Below are 27,525 nucleotides of genomic sequence, written 5' to 3'. Positions count from 1 at the left end.
AATAGAAAGAGGGCCCCAGCATGGACTGATCGGGAAGTCTTGGATCTCATCGCAGTGTGGGGCGATGAGTCCGTGCTTTCAGAGCTGCGCTCCAAAAGAAGGAATGCTAAGATCTACGAGAAGATCTCCAAAGCCATGGCAGAGAGAGGCTACAGCCGGGATGCAACGCAGTGCCGCGTGAAAATCAAGGAGCTGAGACAAGGCTACAAGAAGACCAAAGAGGCAAACGGACGCTCCGGATCCCAGCCCCACAGATCCCGTTTCTACGAGGCACTGCATTCCATCCTTGCTGCGGCCGCCACCACTACCCCACCACTGACCGTGGACTCTGAGGATGGGATATTGTCCACGGCCGGTTCCTCGGACATGTTAGCGTACGGGGAAGATGAGGAAGGAGATGAGGAGGACGAGGCAGTCGACAGCGCTGGCACCGCTGATTTCCCCGACAGCCAGGAGCTCTTCATCACCCTTACAGAGATCCCCTACCAACCCTCCCCAGCATGTAACCTGGACACAGATTCAGGCGAAGGATCAAGCGGTAAGTGCTTTAAACATATTAACCTTTATTTTTTACAAAACTTGAATATTAATACTAAGAACAATCTGTGAATCATGATTTCTTCCCCCTGGGCGCTTAAGTAATCAGTAACAACTATTTAAAAAAAAATCAAACAGTGTCCGGTTGTGCATGATTGTGCTGCCCAAGCTGCTCCACTCTTTAGTGCCTGCTACTGCAGCTATATTAGAATCCTGTCTATATGTCCGGGGATAGAGCAGTAGTCCTCCACGGACATCTCCACAAAGCTCTGCTGCAGGTAATGGGATAGCCTGTTCATCAGGTTCCTGGGGAGAGCGGCTTTACTTGGTCCTCCGAAGTAGGAGACGTTCCCGCGCCAGGAGACAAGCAGGTACTCCGGTATCATTGCCTTGCATAGCATGGCGGCAAAGGGCCCCGGTCTCTGCAGGCTTTCTCGAAGCATCCGTTGGATCTCGGTGTCCGGGATCCTCATGAGAGTTATGTCGCTCATGATGACCTGCTTTGAATTAGGTAGGGGACTGTTAGTATTGGGACTGCTTGCAACAAGTTCCTTTACAGAACTGTGACCGCTGGTTTACAGCCACGCGGTGGGGGCGGGAGAGGGGCAGCATACAGGGATCTTTCCCTGGCTCATCCGCGAGGGGGTGGGACAGGGCCAGAGTTCCTGCTTGGCCGATTGCTGGCAGCACAGACTGGCAGTGCTTTCAATGTGAAAGGAGGCCAGTGGTACTCCTACAGTTTTAAGCAGCCACAAGTCTACGGCTTACCATGTTTGCCTGCTACAGAGAGTACCGTGTCCTGCCCCACTTCCCAGATCGGCAGTGCAAAAGCCCAGGCACTGAAGGCGAGGTTCGAAAATTCGACCTTGTCCTGAGTGCGCATGTGATAGGTGTGGTTCATGGTCTTGTTCACAGAGAAAAAATATGTTCTTGATTCACAACCACATTTATCTTTCGGAGGAATTCACTGCCTTTTCCTCATTCCCACAGCCACATCTGCAACTGTCTCCCAACCCAGCTTGGCATCACACTCCCAGAGGCTAGCGCACATTAGGCGGAGAAAGAAGAAGACGCGAGAGGACATGTTCTCAGAACTAATGGGCTGCTCCTGAGCCCAGGCAGCACAGCAGAACCAGTGGAGGGAGAATTTGTCACAAATGCACCGGACACACATGGAACGTGAGGAGAGGTGGCGGGCAGGAAGACCAGCAGGCGACTCAAACGCTGCTTGGACTTCTGAGGGAGCAAACGGACACGCTCCGGCGCCTTGTTGATGTTCTGCAGGAACGGAGGCAGGAGGACAGAGCCCCGCTGCAGTCTATCGGGAACCGCAGTCCCCCGCCACCAAGTCCCATACCCCCCTCTCCCAAAGTCCAAAGAAGGAGGGGTGGCAGAGTCCGTGAAAACTCTCACTCCACCCCTGCAGACTGCTCAAGCACCAGAAGGCTGTCATTCCCCAAAATTTGAAAAGTCCTTTCCTGCCCGCCTCACCCAAGCCCCCGTCCAACTTTCACCCCCCAGTTTCCTGTCTGGTTGTTAATAAAAAATATGTTTCTGTTCATTACTGTTTCACTCAGGTTCTTTTGAGGGAGAGTCTGTCTGGAGGGGGGGAAGGGGATTGGTAATTGGACAGGACAGTCACCTTTAGCAGAGTACAGAGGCGGGGGCAGGTCCAGCATCAGGACACATACACAGTGCAGTCACTAGTGACCCTGGTCAGTCTGGGAGGTGGTTTTCATCTCCTGGGGGGGGGGTTGCTCTGTGACTTTGTGGCGGGGGAGGGCAGTTACAGATCTTATGCTGCAGTCCTTATCCTGGATCACAGAGCCACGCAGCAGGGGATCTGTAACCCTCCTCCCCCAGGCAGAAACTCACATAGCTGACACATACACGCAGTTCCGCCCAGGAGTGATGGCAGGCTCCGTTGAAATAACCAGTGCACCACTGCGGAGCCTGTCATTCCTGGAGTTTAGAAGCATCATTTGCATCAGAACACTAAACCCGCCCCCCGCCACAGTCTGCGTCCACGGTTTAAAACATTCCCGCGAAAACAGTAATAAAGACAACGGTGTTCATTGACAAAATAGAACTGATTTTATTTTTTGGGAAGGGGGTGAAGGGGGTATGTAACTGGAGGTTCAGCTTCTGTGTCCACAAACTTAACAGTCACTGGTTACCCTGCTCAGTCTGGAACCTTGCTTTCAAAGCCTCCCAGATGCACTCCACCACCATTCTGCACTTGCTCAGACGGTAGTTGAACAGTTCTTTTTCTGTGTCCAGGGTGCCAGTATAGGGCTTCATGAGCCAGGGCATTAGCGGGTAGGCTGGGTCCCCGAGGATCACTGTAGGCATCTCCACATCCCCAAGAGTTATTTTGGGGTCCGGGAAGTAAATACCTTCCTGCAGCCGTCTAAACAGACCAGAGTTCCTGAACACGCGAGCGTCATGAACCTTGCCCGGCCATCCGACGTTGATGTTGGTAAAACGTCCCCTATGGTCCACCAGTGCTTGCAGCACCATTGAAAAGTAGCCCTTTCTGTTAATGTACTGGCTGGCCTGGTGGTCCGGTCCCAGGATAGGGATGTGAGTCCCATCTATAGCCCCACCGCATTTTGGGAATCACATCGCGGCGAAACCATCTATGATGACCTGGCCGTTTCCCAGGGTCACTACCTTTGAGAGCAGTACCTTAACGATTGCGTTGGCTACTTGCATCACAACAACCCCCACGGTAGATTTGCCTACATCAAAGTGGTTCGCGACTGACCGGTAGCTGTCCGGCGTTGCAAGCTTCCAGAGGGCTATGGCCACTCGCTTCTGGACAGTCAGGGCTGCTCGCATCCGGGTGTCCTTGCGCTTCAGGGCAGGGGACAGCAACTCACAAAGTTCGAGGAAAGTCCCCTTTCACATGCGAAAGTTTCGCAGCCACTGGGATTCGTCCCAGACCTGCAGCACTATGAGGTCCCACCAGTCCGTGCTTGTTTCCCGGGCCCAGAATCGCCGTTCCACAATATCCACATGACCCATTGCCACCGTGATGTCCTGAGCGCTGGGTCTCGTGGTTTCTGACAGCTCTGTGCTACTCTCCGACTTCAGGCTCTCACGGCGGTGCCGTAGCCTCCTCGCCCGATTTCTCTGCATCTGCCTCAGGGAAAGGTGTATGATAAGCTGTGAGGTGTTGAGAACGGCCACAACTGCAGCGATGGTTGCAGTGGGATCCATGCTCGCAGTGCTGTGGCGTCCGCGCTGTCACTGATCAGAAAAGTGCGCGAACTGATTTCCCGCCGGCGCTTTCAGGGAGGGAGGGAGGTCGGTAGTGACGGACGGATGACGACAGTTACCCAAAAGCACCCTCTACACATTTTTTTACCCAGAAGGCATTGGGGGCTCGACCCAGAATTCCAATGGGCAGCGGGGACTACGGGAACTGTGGGATAGCTGCCCACAGTGCACCGCTTCCAATGTCGACGCTTGCCCCGTTAGTGTGGACTCACAAAGTCGAATTACTGTCCTTAGTGTGGACACACACGTTCGACTTTGCAATATCGATTCCACATATTCGATTTAAGTAAAATCGAACTACTCTCGTAGTGTAGACATACCCTTAGTCTCTAAGGTGCCACAAGTACTCCTGTTATTTTTGCGGATACAGACTAACACGGCTGCTACTCTGAAACCAGTAGAAAACGGCTACTTTGTCAAAATGGAGATTTCCACAGGAAATGTCCATTTTTGATTACATATGCTGGATTGTTGTTGGAAAAAATATTTTTTTAATGAAATTTCTTATGTGGGGGGAAAAGCATTTCTGGACCAATTCTATTATTTAGATGTCCATAGATTCAGATTGCTTCACACCTTCCCTTATTTACAGACTCCTACTTACAGAAATTACTTTATACGTAACTTTTGGATTGGGCCCGGACAAGTCAATATGACTGGTGGGGGGAGGGATAGCTCAATGGTTTGAACATTGGCCTGCTAAACCCAGGGTTGTGAGTTCAATCTTTGAGGGGGCCACTTAGGGATCTGGGGCAAAAATCAGTACTTGGTCCTGCTAATGAAAGCAGGGGGCTGGACTCGATGACCTTTCAAGGTCCCTTCCAGTTCTATGAGATAAGTATATCTCAATATATTATTATTATTATATTATTTATTATTATAGATCAAGATCATGTCATGTATAGAAGAATATTTACTATAATTAGTTAAATAAATTAATTAAATAAATAAAATAAAAAATTATTGCAATTAATGAGCATAACAGATTGTGCCTTGTCTGTATTTAGGCTTAAACTGACCCTGACTTTCTGATATGACTAATAAAGTTACCTTAATCATAGACTGTGTGTCATGGGTCAGGGTCTGTGATTGTGTGTCTCCTGAATTAATGTAGAGAACTTTTTCCATAATTAGCAAGACGTTGGTTGGAAGTCCTTACTTGGCCTTTGGCCAGCAGCATCTGTGTCCATAAGTCCATATTTTAAACAGAACCAAGCGTAAAAATGTCAATGAATTTTGCAAGTAAACACACTTTACTCTAGTTTCATTGATGAGCAGATGTATCTGCTTTCATTCCTATCCAGTTTCAAAATATTAAGCTTGCAGATAATGTGCCAGTCAAAACAGCATTTTAATAAAGGCAGGGAGGCAGGTTCCCTTTCTTATCTCAATGAAGTGAGCCACACTTTAAATTAGCTAGTGTGTGATGTTAGAGTAGATGGTGCCTAAATGAGTTTCAATTATGTTTGCATAATAACAGGAGATCCCTCTCAGGAGCCTTTAACAAGATTAAAAAATGAGCTTCCAGTTTGCTTTTTCCAGTTCTCCTTCATGACATGTACCTGACGGTATGAATGGGCAAATAGATTAATATTTGGATTCTGGTGATACTCAGTTTAGGGGGTGCAAACATCTGGAGCCTTCCAAATGTGAGTATCCTCCAACTCCAAATATGAGTCTGACAGCCTTCTGCCCCAAAAGGGCTTGAGCCATCTCGGGGTCTTGTTAATGTCTCCAGGTCCCTGATCCTGTGAAGACTTTTGCATGAGCTTAACTTTATGCAGGTGAGTCGTCCCACTGCATCAACTTTTTGCAAGCTCTAGACCTTGAATCTTAACAAAGACACCAATACTAACAACTGTACTGTTACATGTAGGGGGTCTGAAGATTATTTTACTGAGTTCAAAATGTTTAATGATTTATCAAAAAATAAACAGGCCTTTTCTCCTAAATTATAATTCTCTTCCTATCTAAAATTTTACTTTATATCTCTGCAACTAACACAGATAAACTGGATGTAAAAGGGCTAGCTGCGGTGTTCCAGACCTGTATATTATTGTGTTGATTATTCCAAATTTAATCTAATTTATTTGTCATGAAGATCACTGGTGCTCAATTTTGAGATTAGAAGTGTTAAAGAAAATGGGAGGGGAAACCACCTGATGCAGTTGCATAAATCTTAGTTTCCAAATTAACATCAACAAAAATCTATCCATAAACTGCAGCATTATCTGTAGTAATACTCTCTTAATAAAGAAATCTGATTCTTTATTGTTAATTAGGAAAAGTAGATACTGGAAAACAATTTGGAATAAGAAGATTCATGTGATAGAACTGACTACTTACCACAGAATGGTACATTTCATTACCATTTATAGGTTATTGTGTATCTTGGTTTCTAACTCAGTTCTGTACCATTGCTTTTTTGAGAGCCAGTTCTAGACACAGATAATTGCACACTAATGTGCACTGTCTTTTAATTTAACAAGTGGCTTTGATCCTGAGACAAGGAAGGAAAAAGAATATTTTATTTCTTGGGTTGTAAGCTACTGGGAGCACGGATTGTCTCTCATGGCACCTGGTGCAATAGAGCTTCAGTTGTGGCTGGGGACCTTTTGGTACTGTTGCAATACAAATAAATAAAACTGCCTACACCTTACTTAAGTTCTTCTTTCAGCTTGTATGATATATGTTTGGATAATACTTTATATAGCACCTTTTATTATAGATCCTGTTTATCCAGAAGGTATCCCAAGATATTTCCCAGACAGTATACAGTGCTACTGAAGTGCAGCCACCTCTGGGGTGGCAGCTGACTAGAACATAGCATGTTGCATAGCAGTGAGGTGGGAGGATTTTGTTAATCATGAAGATCAAGACAGTGCTCTTAAGAACAATGCATTGTGCTTGTTAATGTCTGTACAACAGTGTTTAAGATCTGGTCTGATAGTTCCTAAACACAATAAAACATGTCATGCTTAAGTGTATATAAAAGTTCTACTGTTTGTTTTTGTTTGTATTAAGCTTTGCCTCTCCAGGGGAACGAACAGATAACAGATGCAAAAGTGCAGGTTTCTGTGCTTGCTTGAAAAGCTCTTGGAGAACAATGCCACATACCCCTGTATATGCTATGGATGTCACAACAGCAGACAGTCGTTTGCCATTTGTGTCAATAAGCAGGTTAATGTGACTTTGAAAGGAGCCAGAAGTAACCCCCACTGAAGCTTTCTCTTTCCCTTCACAGGTTGTTAGTCGAGTGGCAGCACAGCAAGGATTTGACTTGGATCTTGGATACAGGCTACTGGCCGTATGTGCAGCCAACAGGGACAAATTCACTCCAAAATCAGCTGGTAGGAAAAGGCTATTTCCATTTATCAATGGTTCTTTGAGGGTCAGATTCTGAACAAGTATCACCAAGTATCTTGCTCCACCATAGCCACTGAATGTGCTGGCCATGAACCAGGGATACCTGATGCTGGGAACCCCTGCATTCTCTCCAAAAAGTGTCACTTGCTGCCCCGGTGCTCCTCCTAGATAGTGTTACTTCCAGAAACAAGGTCCCTAATATTCTGTAACCCTGAGATGGAAAAAAAGACCTAAGGAGAAACTATACACCCAATCCCACCATTTTAGTGAACTCTTAATCTCTCGCATTGCCTTTCCATAATGTGTCTATTTGTCTCACTCCTTCAAATTCCTCCTACAATCCTAACTCTATCTAGTGTGGACTTTTTGTTGTGTGGGCCATAGGTGTCTGTATAAAAAGTGACAAAGAGTCCTGTGGCACCTTATAGACTAACAGAAGTATTGGAGCATAAGCATCTAACGAAGTGGGTATTCACCCACGAAAGCTTATGCTTCAATACTTCTGTTAGTCTATAAGGTGCAACAGGACTCTTTGTCGCTTTTTACAGATCCAGACTAATACAGCTACCCCTCTGATGTATAAAGAGTACCACTTGTTCTTGTAATTCTTGCTGTTGGTAGTATTCTCACCTATTCTTAACCTGTGTAATACCATGCAACCACCATTCCAATAGTCTGGCAAACAATGCATTCTCCTCCATTGTACCACAGCTTGCTACCAAAGTAGCAATAATGGACCCTCGACATGTCACTGTTGTGTGGGAAAGATGAAGAATCCATTGTTTTGTGTCTTTTTGTCGCACTTGCTTACATTTATTTACTGTGCTTAATTTTCACCTATTCTCTTAGGTGACGAATGTCAATATAACACGCATAATCTAGGAAAATGAGCAGATAACTGCACGTTTTCAGAATTGGACATACTTAATTGTATTGCCTTCATGCTTAGTATTGACTGCCATGCCACCACAGTCACAACCTTAGCAAATGTCACCTCCTTCCAAGACAATAATTCTTATAGTGAACTGATTGGATCATACTGCTGTTTCTTATTGGTGCCAAACTTCCATTCATGGGTAACTTTTGCCTTCAGTGTTCAAGGCAGTTCCTTATCAAATAGTGGGTCATGCCTTATGTCATACTCATTGACTTCACAGATTTGTCTTTTGTATGATTACCAGATTATTAATTTTGCTAAATGTCCAATAAATTGTCCATGATTTTTACTCCTCTAAGCACCTCCATGAAATACTTATTGGCTCTCAAAATGTTCTATCCAATGTATTAGGCATGATCTCCCATTTGTGAATTATCTCCAGTGATAGCTATCTGTTCTTTCCCTGATTAATCTTATCAGAGGCTTTTTAAGTCCACCTTTGTGTGCATTAAGATTCCTCTATTTCTAAATATGTTTAAAATAGACTTACTAAAGGTGCCGTGTCATTTCTTTTGCCACTTTTTCTTGACATGTATCCCATCACAGTGCTGGCAGAGGGAAGGTTGTCAGTCTTCAGACATTTTCATTTCTTGATTCACTTTTCTGGCGTAGTCTTGACAACCTCCAGTTTTTCATTCCTTCTAGGGAAATGTTATGTCTGTGTTTAGCTGCTGCAAATAATTATTTTTTAGTCATATCTGTCTTCACTCAGTGCATTTCCCTTGCAACCCCAGAAAGGTACTGCTGTCTCTGTCATTAGCTGCTTGTATCTTTATGTATTTGGGAATAAAAATCTTTAATTTTTAGCTTAACATATGATAGTAAGAATCTTCTCACTCTCCTCCTTTGCTTACCATTTCCTCCTCATGTACATAGCCTCATCCTTTAATTCCAATGACCTTAAGTATTTGCTTTCACCCGTGCCTGTGTTTTGTCTTGTCTACCTGTGTTTCACCAATAATCTTTGCATTTCCTTTTCCATTAACATCAACTTTTCACAATCACCTTTATTACCAAATTTGCTAGAGTAGGAGCATAACCATGGGCATCTATTAATGAATCTGTGAAAATTCACATCAGTAGACGCAGTCCTTGCCCGCCCAGAAGGGCTTATGTTCACAAGGCAGACATGTGAGCGCTACTACAATAAGTGGGGAAATTGGAAGATGGGCAGACCCGGGTTACAAAAGTATGGTCACTCCTAATCATTCTGACAGGAGGGGGTTCATAGTAAATTCCAAATATCCCCACTGTTTTATGGTCTGTTAAGCCACAATGATTCTACTCCCTCATGAAACCTCCTCTAAGATCTTCTGTCAGTTATTTCTTGACACTACCTTTTCTCCTTCAGCATTTTCTCTGGATCTTTCTAAGTACGCTATATTCCTCAGTATTTATAGCTCCCTTCATGACTCACTTAAGTTATTATGTCAAGAATTCTTGCATGTGTAGTTTCTGAATAATATTTTCTTTTTCCCTGGCCTGGCTTGTTGATTTTGTATAGGACACCTTCAAAACTTTATCTGAATGACCCCCCCCCTTCCTACTCCCAATATGTGCTGATGTATATCCCGTGTGATTTTTTTTTTAATCCAATCATTTTTTGGAGTATTTTCTTTCTCTGGACTTGAGGAATGTGCAAGGGTTTGAGTCCATTCCTACAAGTTACACTTTAATGTTATTAAGGAAAGGTACTTCTATAAATGCTGTTTTTCCATATTGTCCACCTCTTTGAGATAAGCAAAGTGTGAGATAAGCAAAATTTCATTAAAGAGAGGTAACCAGAAATTTTTGTAAACCCCTCTCCAGCCCATAATTTCTAGATTACTTATTTGGTCTAAAATGAATATGACCCTCATTTTTTATGTGTAAAAGTCCAAAAATATGAGATGCAGTGATTCTTAAATGGTTCGTTATGTATCCCCTATCTAGTGTTTCTATATGTGTTACATACAAATCATCAGGAAAGTCAAGTGTTGCCTTAAAAAAGAAAATTGTTCCCATTAGTAGTAATTTATTGCCAACATGTTTTTTATAAGTTAAAATGGCTTATTTGAATCTTTTTTTAAATGAGGTTCTAGTTAGAAAAGTGTTAAAATTGCCCTTACTCAACATATTTGCTGCGTGTGTATCCCCCAAATCATACCTGCTAACGTTACTGAAAACCTCTTTTGTGTGAGTGTGAAAGAGTATTGTCATACAGGACATACATATCTCGGCGATCAAGCTGGAGTGTATTCTGACTCATGCATCAGTGGCCAAGTTGTAAGCTAAATTCTAATGTCAGAATCTTTGTTCCTGGGATGATGTTTGGGGTGTGTGTGGGGGGGGGGGAGACATAGCTTGATTTTCAGTTCTCAGATTTAGTTTGCAGAGCTGGTAATTAGAATAAACATCTTTTTTTACTTTTAAACTGAGCAGAATTAATCTGGATATAATTGAGAGACTAAATATGGTACCCTAGAATGGCCTTTTCACAGAGGCATTTTCTTGCATTTGCAATCCAATGTCTTGAGAGCTGAAGATCTGCTTTTTATTATTATGCAGATTTTGAACTTTTTTCCCTTATGTCATTCCCCTTTGTAGAAACAGTATTTTTCCCCCCATGAGTTAGAATTGCTTTACTAGGATCAGTCACTTTGTTATGGTTAAAGGGGCTGGTATTGGCACTTCCTGTCAGTTAGGAAAGTATTTCCACTTCGAGGAGCGTCTTCTTTACAGTTTACACTGAGTACTTCATATAGTATGGTGAGACTCCAAATGACTTCACTGCAAAATTTTGGAGAGCAAACTTATCACATGCAAATTCTTAACAATCTAAATTGATCCATCCATTTGTTGTAACGCAAAGGGTAATATTTTAACAGTCTTGGGTTTAAGAAAAAGTACGACTGTTAACTATTTGCCCTTCAGTAATGCTTTTCATGTTACGATCCTAAAGCACTTTGCAAGCATTAACTGTGGGACTAGATTTGGAAGGTGTGCAAATCTTCTTTCTGTATTGAATTTGTATTTAGTTTATTTAAGGGTCTGGTTTCCCTGTTCTACTTTGATAGCCCCTTAACAAAGAATGACTAGCAAATCAGAGAGGCAGAATACCTGAGGATCCACAGGAGTTTGTGAAGTAAAGACAAGAGAGCAAATGTTGGGACAAAGCAGTGGAGTGGTTTGTATTGTGCAGGCAACTGAACAGTTGGATTAGCCCATCAGACACACTGCAAGAACGTTGTGTCCCACAAGACCTGGCTATTATCTTTCATTCCTAATGTGAAAAGAAAGTTCCCATTGGCTTCAGTGGGACCAGGATATCACCCCAATGTATAAATGGGCCTTTTTGTGTACCACAATACAAGACTTCTTGCAATACACAAGTCCCTCACTCTTGTAGAAGAAGCGTATAACAATTTACACTAGCATCAAGATCACAATTAAGGCCAGAGTTGGAACTTGTACTGAGACCCTCCACAATATGCTTGAGGGACTTTGAGGAGCCAGCACCATTGCTGTTAGTGCTGCAGCTTTTCTGTGGATGAAGAGAAAATTCATTCTGCTACTTTTCACAAACATTAAATGTGCTTTATAAAGTTCTGTTTCCCCCATGCCCAACCCCACCCTAAAAAAGAGAGAGATTGTTGTTACATTGGCAATAAGACAATATGCATTCAAAAACTGAGAGTGCCAACTGTAAATATCTATCCCATTTTCTTAGAACTATTATATTTTTCTTTTTTTGAGGAGAGGGGCTGGTAAATGGCATACTAAAATAAAATCAATTGCTAAACTACTCATTGAGTTGTATATACTGTAGGGATGAACAAACGACTTTGTGCCAAGTAACAAGTGGCTTCAAATGTCAATCATTTCCCAAGTTTTCTGGAAGCTTGGATTGATCCAGATCAGTGTCATTCACCACCTCCTCTCCTCTCTAAGCCCTGCAGCCAGTATGTCTTTCCTCCCACTACTAACCCCCCTAACATTTTAATTTGGGGCAAATCAGCCCTTAGGTTTCTCTGCTAAGCCCTGAATTGCTGCCCACTGGATTTTAGACCCCCACATCGACTTGTGCCCCAGAGCACTGTGCATATGTGGTGTGCGCTCTGGAGGGTCCAGTCATTGCCAGAGTAATGATGTGAGCAGCATGTAGAGGTCTCCAGACCTGGTGGCGTTTCTGAAATGATAGGGAGGAGGAAGCGGCAGGGGGAAGGACAGAGATGAAGGAAGATGGTTCATTGGGTGTGGTGGAAAGGACACCCAATGAACCTTTGGGGCTGCGTCTTTAAAAGGTGAGTTCTTACATTGCCTTAGCTAATGCATTGCCACTAAAAGGAGGTAAAGTCCTAGTGAAGAGAAGGCAGTTTGTAGTTTTCACATGTGTTTAGCAGTCAGGGTGAAGACTGTGGGAGCCTAGGGTTTATCTTGATCTGCTAACACATGTTAGTAGAAAAACGGCCTTGTCTTCACTAGGATTGTACTTCCATGTTCGTTGCCACATGTTAGCTGCCGTAAGGTGAGAATACATGTTTTTTCCTAGTGAAAACAAAGGCTGTTAGGTTATTGTTGGGGAAAATATCTACCCCAAACCCTTCTAAAGTTCATCCAGTACTGGCACAGCTCCTACGTAGTGTACTTGTGTAGCTTCTTTTCCCATTTTTTTGGCCTAAGCCCTTTGGGCGTGGAGTTGTCAGCTCTTCAGAGCATCAGTTTCCTTCCATTCTTGCTCTGAGTTGCTGAGACTGGGTTTGAAGTGCTCCTTGTAAGTCCTTATTTATTTTACTTAGCTAATCCTTAATTATCCAAGTGGTTAATGTGAATTGTTCTGGAGGGTGCCTAGGGAGACCCGTGTGGCGTGAAAAGTATTAAAAAGTTATTGTGTGGTTTTTCAGTAGTAATAGTGATTTAATGACTTGTGCCTCTTGCCTCTGTTTCTTGGCATTTAACCTGTCATAATGGCTGCACCTCCATTTACTCTTAAAGCCCACGCTGCTGTGTCTGGGCCACTGCCTCTGTAGCAGGTCAAATGCAGCATTTCCCACTGTGACGGGTTGGATCACAGAAACCCCCTTGGGAGTTGCCACCCAATGTACCAAGACTACCCCTGCTCCTGTTTTCCCTGCCAGCTCAGGACTCCAGCACCCTGTCTTGCTGAGCCAGACACTCCCGTCTGCTTCAACACAGACCCAGAGTCTGACTTACTTGCCCCAAAGCTGCAAGTTTACCTGAAAACAGCTCACAGAAGTGTGCTTGTCTTTAGCACTCAGATGCCCAACTCCCAATGGGGTCTAAACCCAAATAAATCCGTTTTACCCTGCATAAAGCTTATGCAGGGCGCAAACCCAGAAATTGTTCGCCCTCTATAACACTGGTAGAGAGATATATAGCACAGTTGTTTGCTCCCCCAGGTATTAATACATACTCTGAGTAAATTACTAAATAAAAAGTGATTTTATTAAATACAGAAAATAGGATTTAAGTGGTTCCAAGTAGTAACAGACAGAACAAAGTAAGTCACCAAGCAAAATAAAATAAAATGCGCAAATCTATGCCTAATCAAACTGAATACAGATAATCTCACCCTCAGAGATGCTTCAGTAAATTTTTTCTCAGACTGGACACCTTCCAGGCCTGGGCACAATTCTTTCCCCGGTACAGCTCTTGTTGCAGCTCAGGTGATAGCTAGGGGATTCTTCATGATGGCTCCTCTCTCCCTCTGTTCCCTTCCACCCCTTTATATATCTTTTGCATAAGGCGGGAACCCTTTGTCCCTCTGGGTTTCCACTCCCCCTCACTGGAAAAGCACCAGGTTAAAGATGGATTCCAGTTCAGGTGACATGATCACATGTCACTGCAAGACTTCATTACTCACTTGCCAGCACACACATATACAGGAAGACTCACAGGTAAACACAGCCATCTGCGGATAATGGTCCTTGTTAATGGGAGTCATCAAGATTCCAAACCAGCATTAATGGCCCACACTTTACATAATTACAATAGGCCCTCAGAGTTACATTTTATATTTCTAGTTTTAGATACAAGAGTGGTGCATTTATACAAATCAGATGATCATACTCAGTAGATTATAAGCTTTGTAATAATACCTTACAAGAGACCTTTTGCATGAAGCATATCCCAGTCACGTTATATTAACTTATTACCATATTTTTCTAAAACTATCCCAGTTACATTATATTGACTTATTATCAAGTTTTTATAAAACCATATAGACTGCACAACGTCACACCCACCCTGAAGACAGATGACACAGCTTTAAAAAATAGATTTATAAGTCTTTTCATGACAGCTGCTCCCAAAACATCAGGGTAAGTTCCATTGACTTGTTGACACCTATAGGGAATGGCCCAGCAGGTTAGCTACATGCTCATTTGCTTCTGAACTAGGGCTACCTGTGTGCCTTTGTGTTTGCCTGTCTTTTCTCTCTTCTTAATGCCTCCTCCCTCAGTGCTGCCTGAATTCTCCTCGTAGCATAGTGCTGATTGGGACCCCTAAAGGTTCCAGAATTTAAATGAAGGCTCTTTGGAGCATGAGCTTTGCTGATTTTGCCCTTCCAATCCAGCATTTTCAGTTGTATAATACATTTTATTTTAAGGCCTATTATGCAAGTAAAATGGAGTTCACAGATCATGGTAGGTTTTATTTTTTATTGATTTATTTATTGGTAAGTCAGGAAGTTAATAATTTGCTAAAAAAAAATTCATAAATACTTTAACAAGCTGCTGAACTTTTCCTTGCTCCCAGAGTAGCTTTTGCTTTTGTCAGTAGGCCAAGCTGGGGCCAGACAAGGGGACGACAGGATGAGATCATACAGGAGCTTTGTCAGAAAAAGACAGTGTTCGATATCTCTGCACTGAGAGAGGCCTGAGGGCAGTATTGTGCAGAGAAAGTACCTCAGCAGTCACTGAGAAACTGCAGCAAATGAATCCTGTGACAGCCTGGATGGGCGGCTAAGTGTTAGACATTTGATAGCAGAGATAGCAACCCTTTCTCTTTGATAGAGTGCTGTGATTGGCTTGTTTTCAACCACAATTGGGTCTGTTTGGTTTTCTTTAATATTGCAGTTAAACAATAACACTACTAAATCTTCTTAATTATGGACTTTATTAAATAAAGTATGAAGCTTCATGTCATTAGGGTTTTGTATATTAAGATTTGTTTGGTTTTGGGGTATCCTTTTAAGACCATAATGGCTTATCATAAGAGTAATTAAGCTGTGCTTTTAGTGGGTCAGATACCAAAGTTATCAGTACAAAGGACCCTGGGATAACCAATTTGTATTGCAGTTAAGTGAATTGGCAAGTCGCAGTTTTAAGACATAGCCTTGACATGATGCTGGAGCCAAAGGGTTTGTCTTGAGTAGGCTAAAAGGTCTTTTTCTTGTTCAGTGTGTTAGCTAATGTGACTTAAAACATTAGCGTGGACAGGGCGAGTTGTATTTTAACACAGGTTATCTAGTCAGAGAACTCTTGGCTCTTCACTACGCTTCCAGCAAACATGTGGATTCTAATCTAGATATACAGTATCCTAAAAGAGAACATTGATCATGGGTGGTTAAGTAAGGGTGGTATTTGCTTTTAGGTCTCACCTTTTGAGTTTGTCTTGTATATATGACACTGGACTGGGTTCAGTTCCCAGCTCTGCCACACACTCACTGTGTGCCCCATGGCAAGTCAGTCAATCTCTCTGTGCCTCAGCTCTCCGTCTGTGAATTAAGGATTAAAATGTCCCCTTTCTCCAGGGCCGCCCAGGGGGGGAACAAGTGGGGCAATTTGCCCTGGGCCTCGCAGGGGCCCCCACGAGAATGTCGGCAGCTCCCCCCCACCTCCGCCTTCCCCCATCCCCTGGCGCCTCAGCATGCCACGTCCAGGAGTGGCCCTGGACAGCGCTGCAGCAGCGTGGCTCGGGCGGGGCCTGAGGTCCTCCCGCTCGGAGCCGCGTGGTAAGGGGGCGGGGCTGTGAGCTCCGGCGGGTCGAACGGCAGGAGCTTCTGGACGCGGCTCGCTGAGGCTCTGGGAGAGGGGGGAGGCGGGGGTAAGCGGCATGGTAAGCCCCTCTGAGCCGGGCATCCCCCCAGCCCTGACCCCCAGCTCCGAGCCCAGCCCCTCTGAGCCGGGCACCCCCCTGGCCCCATTCCCCCCCACAGCCCTGACCCCCAGCTCTGAGCCCAGCCCCTCTGAGCCGGGCACCCCCTGACCCAGAGCCCAGCTCCCCACTCAGCCCTGGGCAACAGTAGCGCCACCCCCAGGCAGCGACAGCCCATTGGCACCAACCATCACCATCACCCAGCGACAGCCCATTATGTAATTGCAAAAGTATACATACCATTAAAGCATTTAATGTTTTTAAATAATGTATTTCGTGTATTTTCAAATTATTAAAAATTAATTTTTGAATGTATTTCACTGGTTATGTTTTACATTTCCAAATGCATGTTACTAGAGTATTGCAACTTTTTTTTATGGAAGGAGCCCCCGAAATTGCTTTGCCCCAGGCCCCCTGAATCCTCTGGGCGGTCTTGCCTTTCTCTCACCCATGGCCTACCTGGTCTGTTGAAATTGAGAGGCCTTTGGGGCAGGGACTGCTTCTAAATCTGTATTTGTGCGGTGCTTAGCACAGAGGGGCCCTGATCACAGGTGGGACCCCTAGGCACTGCTAGTAATAATAATAATAATTCTATGCTGGAGTACAGATCCAAGAAATATAGCTCTATTAAATGTACGAATCTCCTTCTCAACGATTTATAGTGGCTTCCACACAGAAGCAGGTAATTCATGCCTAACTACTTAGTTTTGTAGTCAAATATTAGGAATGGCAGTATACAAAAACCTGTAGGAGAACACTTCAACCTCCCTGGACACACAATAGCAGATTTAAAGGTAGCCATCCTGTAGCAAAAAAACTTCAGGACCAGACTCCAAAGAGAAACTGCTGAACTTCAGTTCATTTGCAAATTTGACTCCATCAGCTCAGGATTAAACAGAGACTGTGAATGGCTAGCCAACTACAAAAGCAGTTTCTCCTCCCTTGGTGTTCATACCTCAACTGCTAGAAGAGGGCCTCATCCTTCCTGATTGAACTAACCTCGTTATCTCTAGACTGATTCCTGCCTGCATATTTATACCTGCCTCCGGAAATTTCTACCACATGCGTCTGACGAAGTGGGTATTCACCCACGAAAGCTTATGCTCCAATACTTCTGTTAGTCTATAAATTGCCACAGGACTCTTTGTCGCTTTTTACAGATCCAGATTAATACGGCTACCTCCCTGATACTTAGTTTAGATTAATGGGCTAGATTCACCAATTCCACATCCCTGCGCAGCCTGGCCCCCTGCACACCAGGGTGATTCACCATGTAGGAGAGCAGCCAGTGTTAATGCTACCTAGGGGGAGACTGTAGCTTGTGTCTGTGTTCCGTGGGCACCCTATCAGCATAGACTATGGAAGGGATACAGTGAATTAGCTCATCCTGTCATTCATTTCCCAATGAGCACAATCCACTTCGGGGCTAGGCTGGAGCTGACAGTGGTTGTGGAAAGATTTCAGCCCCTCTTTATTACTGTATCCTTCCCTCAGTGGAACCTCTACTTCAGTGATGCTGTCCTTGGGTTCTTCTTCGAGTGATTGTTCACATCCATTACACATTAGGTGTGCGCGTGTCGCGTGCACGGACGTCGGAAACTTTTTCCCTCAGCAGCTCCCATCAGGCCGGCATTTCCCCCCAGAGCGGCGCCCCGCTCTAGCGTATATATATCCCTGCGGGCCCGACCCTCCCTCAGTTCCTTCTTACCGTCCGTGACGGCGTTGGAACAACTCTGTCTCTCGCTTGAGAGTGTCCCTTAGCGTTAATAGTTAGTGTTCTTCTTAGCAGTTATCAGTTCTTTAGTAGTAGTTAAGCTCCTTTGTGTTAGGTGTTTGGTCGATCCCAACACCGGCCCTGGGCGGCGGGGCATGCCGCACGCCCAAGGCTTCAAGGCTTGTGCCACGTGCCGCAAGCCTATGCCGATAAGCGATCCCCACGACATGTGCCTCCGTTGCCTGGGGGAAGCGCACCAAAAAGAGCGCTGCAAGATCTGTAAGGCCTTCAAGCCCAGGACTAAGAAAGAGGGGGACTTTTGCCTTAAGCAGCTGCTCATGGAGGCTGCATTACAGCCCTCCACTTCGACGCATCAGGCCGCGGCACCGTCAACTTCGGTGCGGAGTGCCCCGGTGTCGGTTCGTGATCCGGCACCGGCGGGACACCATAAGCCGACGGCACCGACACAGCAAGACCGCCCCCGGCACCGGTCATCTTCGCCGGCAAAATCGAAGGGCCAACCCAAGGTCCGAGGACGCTCCCCACATAAGAGGGCAGCACCCGCGAAGACCTCGAATGCGCCTAAGGGAGTGGTGACCCCAGAACAGATCCCGGTGCCAGTGGCTCTGGCGCTGAGAGGCCCGTTGAGCCCCGGGGTAGGCGCATCGAGTGAGGAGGAAAGGCTGGAGGAGCTTGTGGAACAGCCCTCCACCCCGGACACGTTTGAGGCAGCAAAGGACCTCATCGAATTGTCCGCTGTGGGCCCCCTCCAAGCCAAAGATAATCCACCAAGACTGCCATCCAGAGGCAAGCCGGCAATGGTGCGTCCATCACGGTCACCATCTCGGCGCTGTTCCCGGTCGAGCTCCGCCTCGGTGGACTCCCAGCTACCCTCGGCGCAGAGGGCCGCACAGCCATTGGGCCCCAACAAGCGCCCGGCACCGACCCAGCAGCCCTACTCGAGTAGGCACCGGGACGTGTCAGCCAGGCGATCCCCGAGACCGTCCACTCGCAGTCGTTCCCGGTCCCGAGGTCATCGGTACCGCTCCAGGTCCAGGTCGGCAAGATGTTACTCCCGGTCCCGGTCACGGAGGTACTACTCTCCGACCCCAGACCGGCACCGTCCCACGGCACCACCGTGGCCATCCAGGTCACCGTCTGTGGTTTCGGAGGCAGACTCAGGCCAGTCCGGCAGATTTGCCCACAGGGCACCGGCAGGTAGAGAACACGAAGCCGCTTGGCACCCACAGTGGAGCCAGCCAGGACAATGGCCATTCTGGACCCCTTGGGCCTACCACCAGCAAGGCCCCGCGTCCAGGACCTCAAGATCTGGCCCCTTGAGACACCGGTCCCGCTCCCCGCAGGGGCACCCCTCCTCGCGCAAGGAGGCCACGGTCTCCAGACCACCGGAGCGAGAAAGAGCCAACTCGGCACTGAGCACGGCACCGTCTCAGGCCCACACTATAGGACAGACCCCAGAGGAGCGCCCAGTAGGTGAGGAGTTGCTGGAAGAGGAGGACGCACAGAAGGCCCTAACCTCTTCCTCCTCACCAGATGAAGCCGTGGCAGGCACGACAGTGTCCGGCCCTCCCCCGATTGACCATGGGGCACACCAGGATCTGCTCCGCCGGGTAGCCCTCAATCTGGGGTTGCAGGCGGAGGAGACTGTAGAGCAGGAGGACCCCATGGTTGACATCCTAAGCCCGGAAGGCCCCTCCAGGATTGCACTCCCGCTCATAAAAACAGTACAGTCGAACTATAAGACAGGGTGGCAAACACCGGCCTCCAGCACACCAACTGCGAAAGGCGTAGAGAGGAAGTACTTCGCCCCCTCCAAGGGGTTCGACTTCCTCTTTTCTCACCCAGCACCCTGTTCTCTGGTTGTCTCTGCGGTCAACAAAAGAGAGCGGCATGGCCAGCAAGCCCCGGCCCCCAAGGCCAAGGAGGCAAAGCGCTTGGACTTATTTGGGAGGAAGGTCTACTCGTCCGGGGGCCTCCAGTCGAGGATCGCTAACCAACAAGCGATTCTGAACAGACACAATTTCAATTCTTGGGCATCAGTCTCCAAGTTTAAGGACTCCCTGCCCCAGGGTTCACAATCAGAGTTCGCTGCCCTGGTGGACGAGGGGAAGGCAGTAGCCAAAACCTCTTTGCAGGCCTCCCTTGACTCCGTGGACGCAGTGGCCAGGACAATCACGTCAGGAGTGGTGATGAGGCGCTCGGCATGGCTACTGGCTTCCGGCCTTCCCCCAGAGGTACAAAACACCTTGCAAGACCTCCCGTTCGAAGGGTCAGGCTTGTTCTCAGACCAGACGGATGCCCGATTGCATAGCCTCAAAGACTCTCGAGCAACCCTCAAGTCGTTGGGAATGCACACCCCAGTGACACAGAGGAAACCCTTTAAGCCCCAACCACCGCAGAGGCAATATCACCCTCGTCCTAGACAGGAACCGTACCGCAGAAGGGGTAGGGATAACAGGCGTAGACGTAACAACACGCCTAACCAGGGCCAAAGCCACGGCCAAGGCAAGCCGCAGCTGGGAAATAAGCAAGGGCTTTGAAGCTGCGTTCGAGGACAGCGTACCGACCCTTATACCAGATCCTCCTATATGTTTCAGGGACCGCCTGTCCCGTGCTTGGTCCTGTATAACATCGGACCGCTGGGTCCTTTGCACGGTGGAGGCGGGATACACCCTTCAGTTCTCCTCGCCCCCTCCCTTCCACTCCCCATCCCCGTCCCTCTTCAGGGACCCCTCTCACGAGCAACTCCTTATGCAGGAGGTGCGGGCCCTCCTCAAAGTAGGAGCAGTGGAAGAGGTCCCTCCGGACCTAAGAGGGAAAGGGTTTTACTCCAGATATTTCCTCATTCCCAAAGCAAAAGGGGGCCTCCGTCCCATTTTGGACCTACGCAAACTAAAAAAATGTTTGGTCAAGGCACATTTTCGTATGGTCTCCCTTGGCGCTATTATCCCATCCCTGGATCCGGGGGATTGGTATGCTGCCCTCGATATGAAAGATGCGTACTTTCACATCGCCATCCGCCCGGCCCACCGGCGGTTTCTGCGCTTCACCATCAACCAACACCAATTCCAATTTACGGTCTTGCCCTTCGGCCTAGCAACGGCCCCACAAGTGTTCACGAAATGCATGTCTGTGGTGGCAGCCTTTCTTCGAAAAAGAAAGATGCGGGTATACCCGTACTTGGACGACTGGCTCCTTGCGGGCAGGTCAGAGGATGAAGTCCGCTCCCACGTGGCACTGGCGTTACAGGTGTTCCGTAAGCTCGGTCTACTGGTCAATGTACCCAAGTCCTCACTGATCCCCACGCAGAGACTGGATTTCATAGGAGCAGTTCTGGACTCGGTGGCGGCACGGGCAAGTCTTCCAGTGTCACGGTTCCTGGCCATTCAAAGGGTCGTAAGCTCCATCCAACAATTCCCCACGACCACGGCCAGATGCTGTATGCAACTCTTGGGGCACATGGCGGCTTGCACACATGTAGTCAGACATGCCCGCCTAAGACTCAGACCGTTACAGTTGTGGCTGGCCCAAACGTATCGCCCCAACAGAGACCCCTTAGACCTAGTAGTGACAATCCCAGCTCGGGTGTCGAACTCCCTGCGCTGGTGGCTCGATCAGCAGCAGGTTTGCGAAGGGGTCCCTTTCGCCACCCCGCAACCCACTCTGACGTTAGTAGCAGATGCGTTGGACCTGGCTGGGGGGCACACCTTGGGGACCTGCGGACCCAGGGCTTATGATCCAAGGAGGAAAAGTTGCTTCACATCAGTCTGAAGGAGTTAAGAGCAGTTCGCCTTGCCTGCCAGACCTTTCACGCTACCATAGAAGGCTACAGCGTGTCAGTTCTGACAGACAACACTACCGCCATGTTCTGCATAAACAAGCAGGGCGGGTCCCGATCCTCTCCCCTCTGTCACGAGGCGCTCCTCCTATGGGACTTCTGTATAGCCCATTCAGTCCACCTACTGGCTGCATATCTTCCAGGGGTCCAAAACGGGTTAGCGGACCGCCGCAGCAGGTCCTACCACATGCACGAATGGACTCTGAGAGAGGACGTCCTACATTCAATCTTCCGGGGGGAGGGGGGGGTTTCCCCAGGTGGATCTCTTCGCCACCAAGGACAACAGCCAATGCCCTCAGTTTTGTTCATTCCAGAACCTCAGCCCGGGCTCATTGGCAGATGCCTTCGCGATTCCGTGGGGCGGGAGCCTGAGGTATGCCTTCCCACCATTCCCGCTCATCCACAGGGTCCTGCTCAAGACCCGCAGGGACAAGGCGACAGTCATCCTCATCGCACCGGTGTGGCCATGCCAACATTGGTTCACGACCCTGCTGGAACTGTCCGTGACCGCCCCGATCGCCCTCTCCCTCCATCGCGACCTCATCACGCAGGACCGGGGTTGCCTACTCCACCCGAACCTACCGTCGCTACATCTCACGACGTGGTATCTCTCTGGCTAAACGATACGGAGCGCAGGTGCTCCCACCAGGTCCAGCAAATTCTTCTTGGTAGTAGGAAGCCCTCCACAAGGGCAACCTACCTTGCCAAATGGAAGAGGTTCTCCCGCTGGTGTGAGCCTCATCACATACAGCCTCTGCAGGCCTCCATCCCATCAATACTGGACTACTTGCTGCACCTCAAGCATCAAGGGCTCGCCCCCGCCTCAATTAAAGTGTATCTGGCCGCCATATCGGCATTCCACCCCGGAGAGTTGGGGGTTTCGGTGTTCTCCAACCCCACAGTAGTCCGATTCCTCAAGGGGCTGGAGAGGGTCTTTCCCTACTCGCGCCCGCCGGTCCCTGCATGGAATCTTAACTTGGTCCTAACTAAACTCATGGGGCCGCCCTTTGAACCCCTAGCCTCTTGCTCCCTCATGCACCTCTCATGGAAGGTAGTGTTTCTAGTGGCCATCACATCGGCTAGGAGGGTATCGGAATTGAGAGCCCTCACTTCGGAACCCCCTTATACAGTTTTCTATAAGGATAAGGTGCAACTGAGGCTGCACCCCAAATTCCTTCCGAAAGTGGTCACGCAATTTCATATGGGGCAGGACATTTGTTTACCGGTGTTCTTCCCTAAGCCCCATACGGACCCAAGCCACCGCAGCCTGCATACCCTCGATGTCCGTAGAGCCTTGGCATTCTATCTGGAACGGACTAGGCCATTCCGCAAGTCGACGCAACTGTTCACTGCCATTGCGGAGAGAATAAAAGGCCAGCCTATCTCGGCGCAACGCTTGTCAGCATGGATTGTGCTTTGCACACGCACATGCTATGAGCTCGCCAACGTACCAGCCCTGGATATCAGTGCTCACTCGACTAGGGCCCAAGCGTCCTCGGTGGCTATCTTGGCGCAGGTTCCACTCTAGGAAATCTGTAAAGCGGCGACCTGGTCATCGGTACATACGTTCACAGCCCATTACGCAATCCATCATCAGACCAGAGAGGACGCGGTGGTCGGCAGGGCTGTGCTTCAGTCAATTGTTCCTTGACTCCTACCTCCTCCAATGGTAAGCTTGTGAGTCACCTAATGTGTAATGGACGTGAACAATCACTAGAAGAAGAAAAAATGGTTACCTACCTTCTGTAACTGTTGTTCTTCGAGATGTGTTGTTCACGTCCATTACACTTCCCACCCTCCTTCCCTTCTGTCGGAGTCACCGGCAAGAAGGAACCGAGAGAGGGTCGGGCCCGCAGGGATATATATACGCTAGAGCGGGGCGCCGCTCTGGCGGGAGGGGGGACCCTGCCGGCCCGACGGGAGCCGCTGAGGGGATAAGTTTCCGACGTCCGTGCACGCGACGCGCGCACACCTAATGTGTAATGGACGTGAACAACACATCTCGAAGAACAACAGTGACAGAAGGTAGGTAACCGGGTTTTTTTTGGAGGTAAAGACAAACTTAAACCGTGGCCCAATGCTTGTAAAGCACTTCGAAAGTGAAGAAATTGGTGACCTAACTGTCCAACAGAAACCTGAAAGGAAAAGGGGTGGAAGATAGGGGAATGCATATATGCATATGGAGGAGAGAAGTAAGCAAATTCTTTATAGTGGCATTTGCCCATCACAAGTTGCTGTAATACATTCTGGCATGTTATCCTTTTCCAGCTGTGCTTCATCCAGATGTACACATTTGGGTCATTCCAGTGCCCAGCCACCTGGACAGTAGGATAAGCCGCTTCCACTGGGATTGATAGCTTTTTGCCACTGATGTGCAGTGCTAGCAGGAGCATGAATTGGATGAGCAAATTAGCTCATTCTATCCCAAGATAACAATTGCAGTCAATATATGCAACTGAGTTTCTGCTGGTCAAAATCCCAAATCCATTTCTTAATTCTTGTATTCCTGTGTCACTTAGCCTTAAAGAATGTTCTTGCTCTTAACCCCTTGCAAAGGAAACTAGTATGCCCCAGTATAAAAGTTAGTAGACAATGCTTATTTTCAGAGAAGTATTATGAATTAGGTTAATTTCCATGCAGAGAGGTATTATTTTCTTGAATAGTTTTTACTATTACTTCTCCTTTCATTCTTATTAATTCTTTCCAGATATAATAGACCTGTAACGAAGAATTTAGATTAAGTACTGTGTGATAAAACATAATTTTAAACATCAAATAAGAATAATCAAAGAATCAAGCAGATCCAGTCTAATAAATTATGTTCATTTTTAAACCATATCTTTCTGACATCATATGGAAGTGGAAGTCAAGGAGCAATGTCCTAGAGTAATAGAAGTAATGTCCTAGAGTAAAAGAAGAGTAGATATGAAGAGACCTTTTAAAACATATATTCCCCTCATTGGTGCAAGATTGTTCCCTACAGTGTATAAATGTATGTTTTCTATGAAACTCAGTGGAGTAAATTTGTCCATCTTTGAACATTTTGATTGTTCTCTTTATATACATTGTTTTTCTTCCATGTTACTTCAGTTTTTAATAACTCATAAAGAAAAGAAATGAAGATTGGATCAATCAAAAACGTAGGGACCTAAAACTAGAAATGGGGCCTGAATCAAACCCCTGCTTTTAACCAACACTCTCCAACTGCTGGTTGTTCTGAATCTGACCTCAATGGCGAGAGAGAGAGTGTGTGTGTGTGTGAGAGAGAGAGAGAGAGAGAAACTGAAGCTGAAGTGTGGCTGAGCTGCCTTAGACAAGACTTTTGACCCCATATGTAAAGTGAGGATGATTATTACCTACATATCTACACAGGGGCATTGTGAGGATGAATTGTTTAAGGCTTGTAACATGTTTTGTAGATGGGGTAAAAGTGTTCTTTAATGTTAAATATTATTATTAGTTCATTTCTCAGTTTGCAACAATTAGGCAGGCGTATGAAGAGCCATTGCTTCCCTTTGCTAAAGCTGAGTCATGTCTGTATGTGGATTCTAGAGCACCAGCCTCACACTCTCAGCACTTTACAAAATGTTATACTTTACTCCATACAGTAATGTTAAGCATGAACAAATTCATGAAGCTGCCATAAACCCCTCTGAAATCAAACCCCACACAGAAGTCTCATTAGCCCATCAACCCATTCCCTCCCCAGATGAAATGGAAACTGAGAGGCTGATCAATCCCGGCACTCAGATCCCAGGTTTGGAGAAAGGAAGTTCCAAAGTTTAAGTGCTTTCATGGAAAATGCTTGCCAACGCCCCCTGTCCTGGTTAAACCAAGGAGACACCAGCTTGTGCATCTCTGCTGATCCCAATGTGGCATTTTCACACAAGGAAAGAGAAGTTAAGCACATAATCATTTCCCAAACCACTTAGGGCTTTACAAATGGAAACCAATACCTTGAATTCCAGCTGATCACTCTGAGCCCTGAAAACCTCTAATGCAGGCTCTTGCAGTGCCTCATATATTAAAATATTTTTAATAGTCAATTTTATTTATTTCTTACTTTACTTTGGAGTCATTTAAACATTCAAATCTGAACAAGACTGGTCCCCAGGAAATAATATTGAACTTCTGAGAACAGAGTGGTTGGGTTTTGTATGATGGTCTCCTCTACAATTGCCTGGCTGGACCCAAATCATATTCATCTTACTTGCTTTGGAAATTAGGGCCTTTTCATCATAGGAAAAACAAATCACATTATTTAGTGTGCTCACTATAGAAGCAATTTCATTAAGACAAAGAATTGTAGTGGCCTCTAGATTCTCGGTGTGAAAAATGATTCACTGCAGGTCTAAAATGAGATTGGTAGATGTAAATTGTTGGGAATTTGTAACAGTCGTCGTTTCCCACTGGGTGTTATTGTGCAGGTCTTCTGGCCTTGAAATGCCAGACAGCTGTGTGAAAGGGTTTTTTTTTTTGGAATACTCCTGGCTTTTTTTTTTTTTTTAAATACTGCAGTCAAATGTGTATCTGTCTTTCTTTGAAATAATTAGTGGTACCCCAAGAACTGTGAATTGACCAAAGTATAAACCACAAAGCAGGAAGGCATGTGGGGTGGGGGCAGGGAGAGGATGGGGTTTTCTTGGGAACAAAATCTTACCAGAGAATCATTACAACAAAAGTACAGTTACAAAACGTACTCTCCCTGCCCTGGTCACGTCAGTCACCTGGAGTGCTACAGAGGGAGCTAAATATATGGCCCTGGCATTAAATTGTTTGGGATGTTGTTTAAAATACAGGGGGTGCTGGAACAATTTGTATAGTGGGGGAGCTGAGAGTCATTGAACCAAACTGTAAACCCTGTATATAATGGAAACCACTTCAACCAAGGGGGGAGTGTCATCACCCCTAGTTCTAGCACTTATGTTAAAACATTACACAATATATAAAAAACAACCTCCATGGCACAAGTAAAAATACCAAGGTGAGGAACGTCAGTGAGCAAAGGGAGGAGGGGCTAGCAGTGTCCCAGGATGAGAGCGAGAGAGACTGTCCTCTCTTTATTTTCCAAAGAGCAGAAGAATTGGCTGAGGCAGATGCTCTGAGTGGAGCAAATTCCACACCCTTGGAATGCTGCTTAGCAAAAGCGTGGCTCCCCATTGCAATAGTTAAACCTCTAAAGTAACATAAATAATACTATAAAAAGAGGGCAAGTACTTCTTAGTTGCAGCTCAAAGGAAGGCTTTGATTACTCTATATATGCTTGTATATAAATTAACCCGCACTTATGCATGTTAAAATTAATTCAGGGCACTCTACCTTCAGATACAGTATATAGCCTTATGTGCAAATATGGGAACCCACACCACATCCAAGGGCAGAGACTCAGTTGACCAAAGGGCAGCAGCCAGTCCTTCTAGTGCAGTCACACTTGTACCACCAAGCAGACTAGCTGCTCCTCAAGTGCGGCAGCATTCTCTTCTGGCTGGGAGGTAGACTCCCCATTGGAACAGCTTTCAACACAGGCTCCATATAGGGCTGGGTGTTCTCTGGCACATCCAGGGCCGGCTCCAGGCACCAGGCACCCAAGCTGGTGCTTGGGGCGGCACCTGGAGGGGGGCGGCGCGGTGCTCCGGCCGCCGGGGACAGCGGGGCCACAGCAGGGCTCGCAGCCCTCCCCCCGGCGCTCTGGCCGCCCTCCCCCCGGCCGCCGGGGGGAGAGCGGCGAGCCCC

The 27,525-nt window shown here is 46.8% G+C and overlaps 1 protein-coding gene across 11 annotated transcripts in view; it reads left to right on the top strand.

Annotated features, from left to right (window-relative positions):
- LOC113406875 (zinc finger MIZ domain-containing protein 1) overlaps nt 1-27,525 on the top strand; it is a 500,854-nt gene that overhangs the window by 316,315 nt on the left and 157,014 nt on the right. For all 11 annotated transcript variants that reach the window (XM_026653693.1, XM_026653694.1, XM_026653703.1 and 8 more), the window contains one exon: nt 7,064-7,169. In XM_026653693.1, the coding sequence (XP_026509478.1) occupies nt 7,064-7,169 (106 nt within the window). The remainder of the gene's footprint in view (nt 1-7,063; nt 7,170-27,525) is intronic.

Source organism: Terrapene carolina, unplaced genomic scaffold (assembly GCF_002925995.2).
Source record: "Terrapene carolina triunguis isolate 2854851 unplaced genomic scaffold, T_m_triunguis-2.0 Scaffold147, whole genome shotgun sequence".
In the NCBI taxonomy this organism is placed as follows: Eukaryota; Metazoa; Chordata; order Testudines; family Emydidae; genus Terrapene; species Terrapene triunguis.
This window is presented reverse-complemented; position numbering and strand designations above follow the sequence as displayed.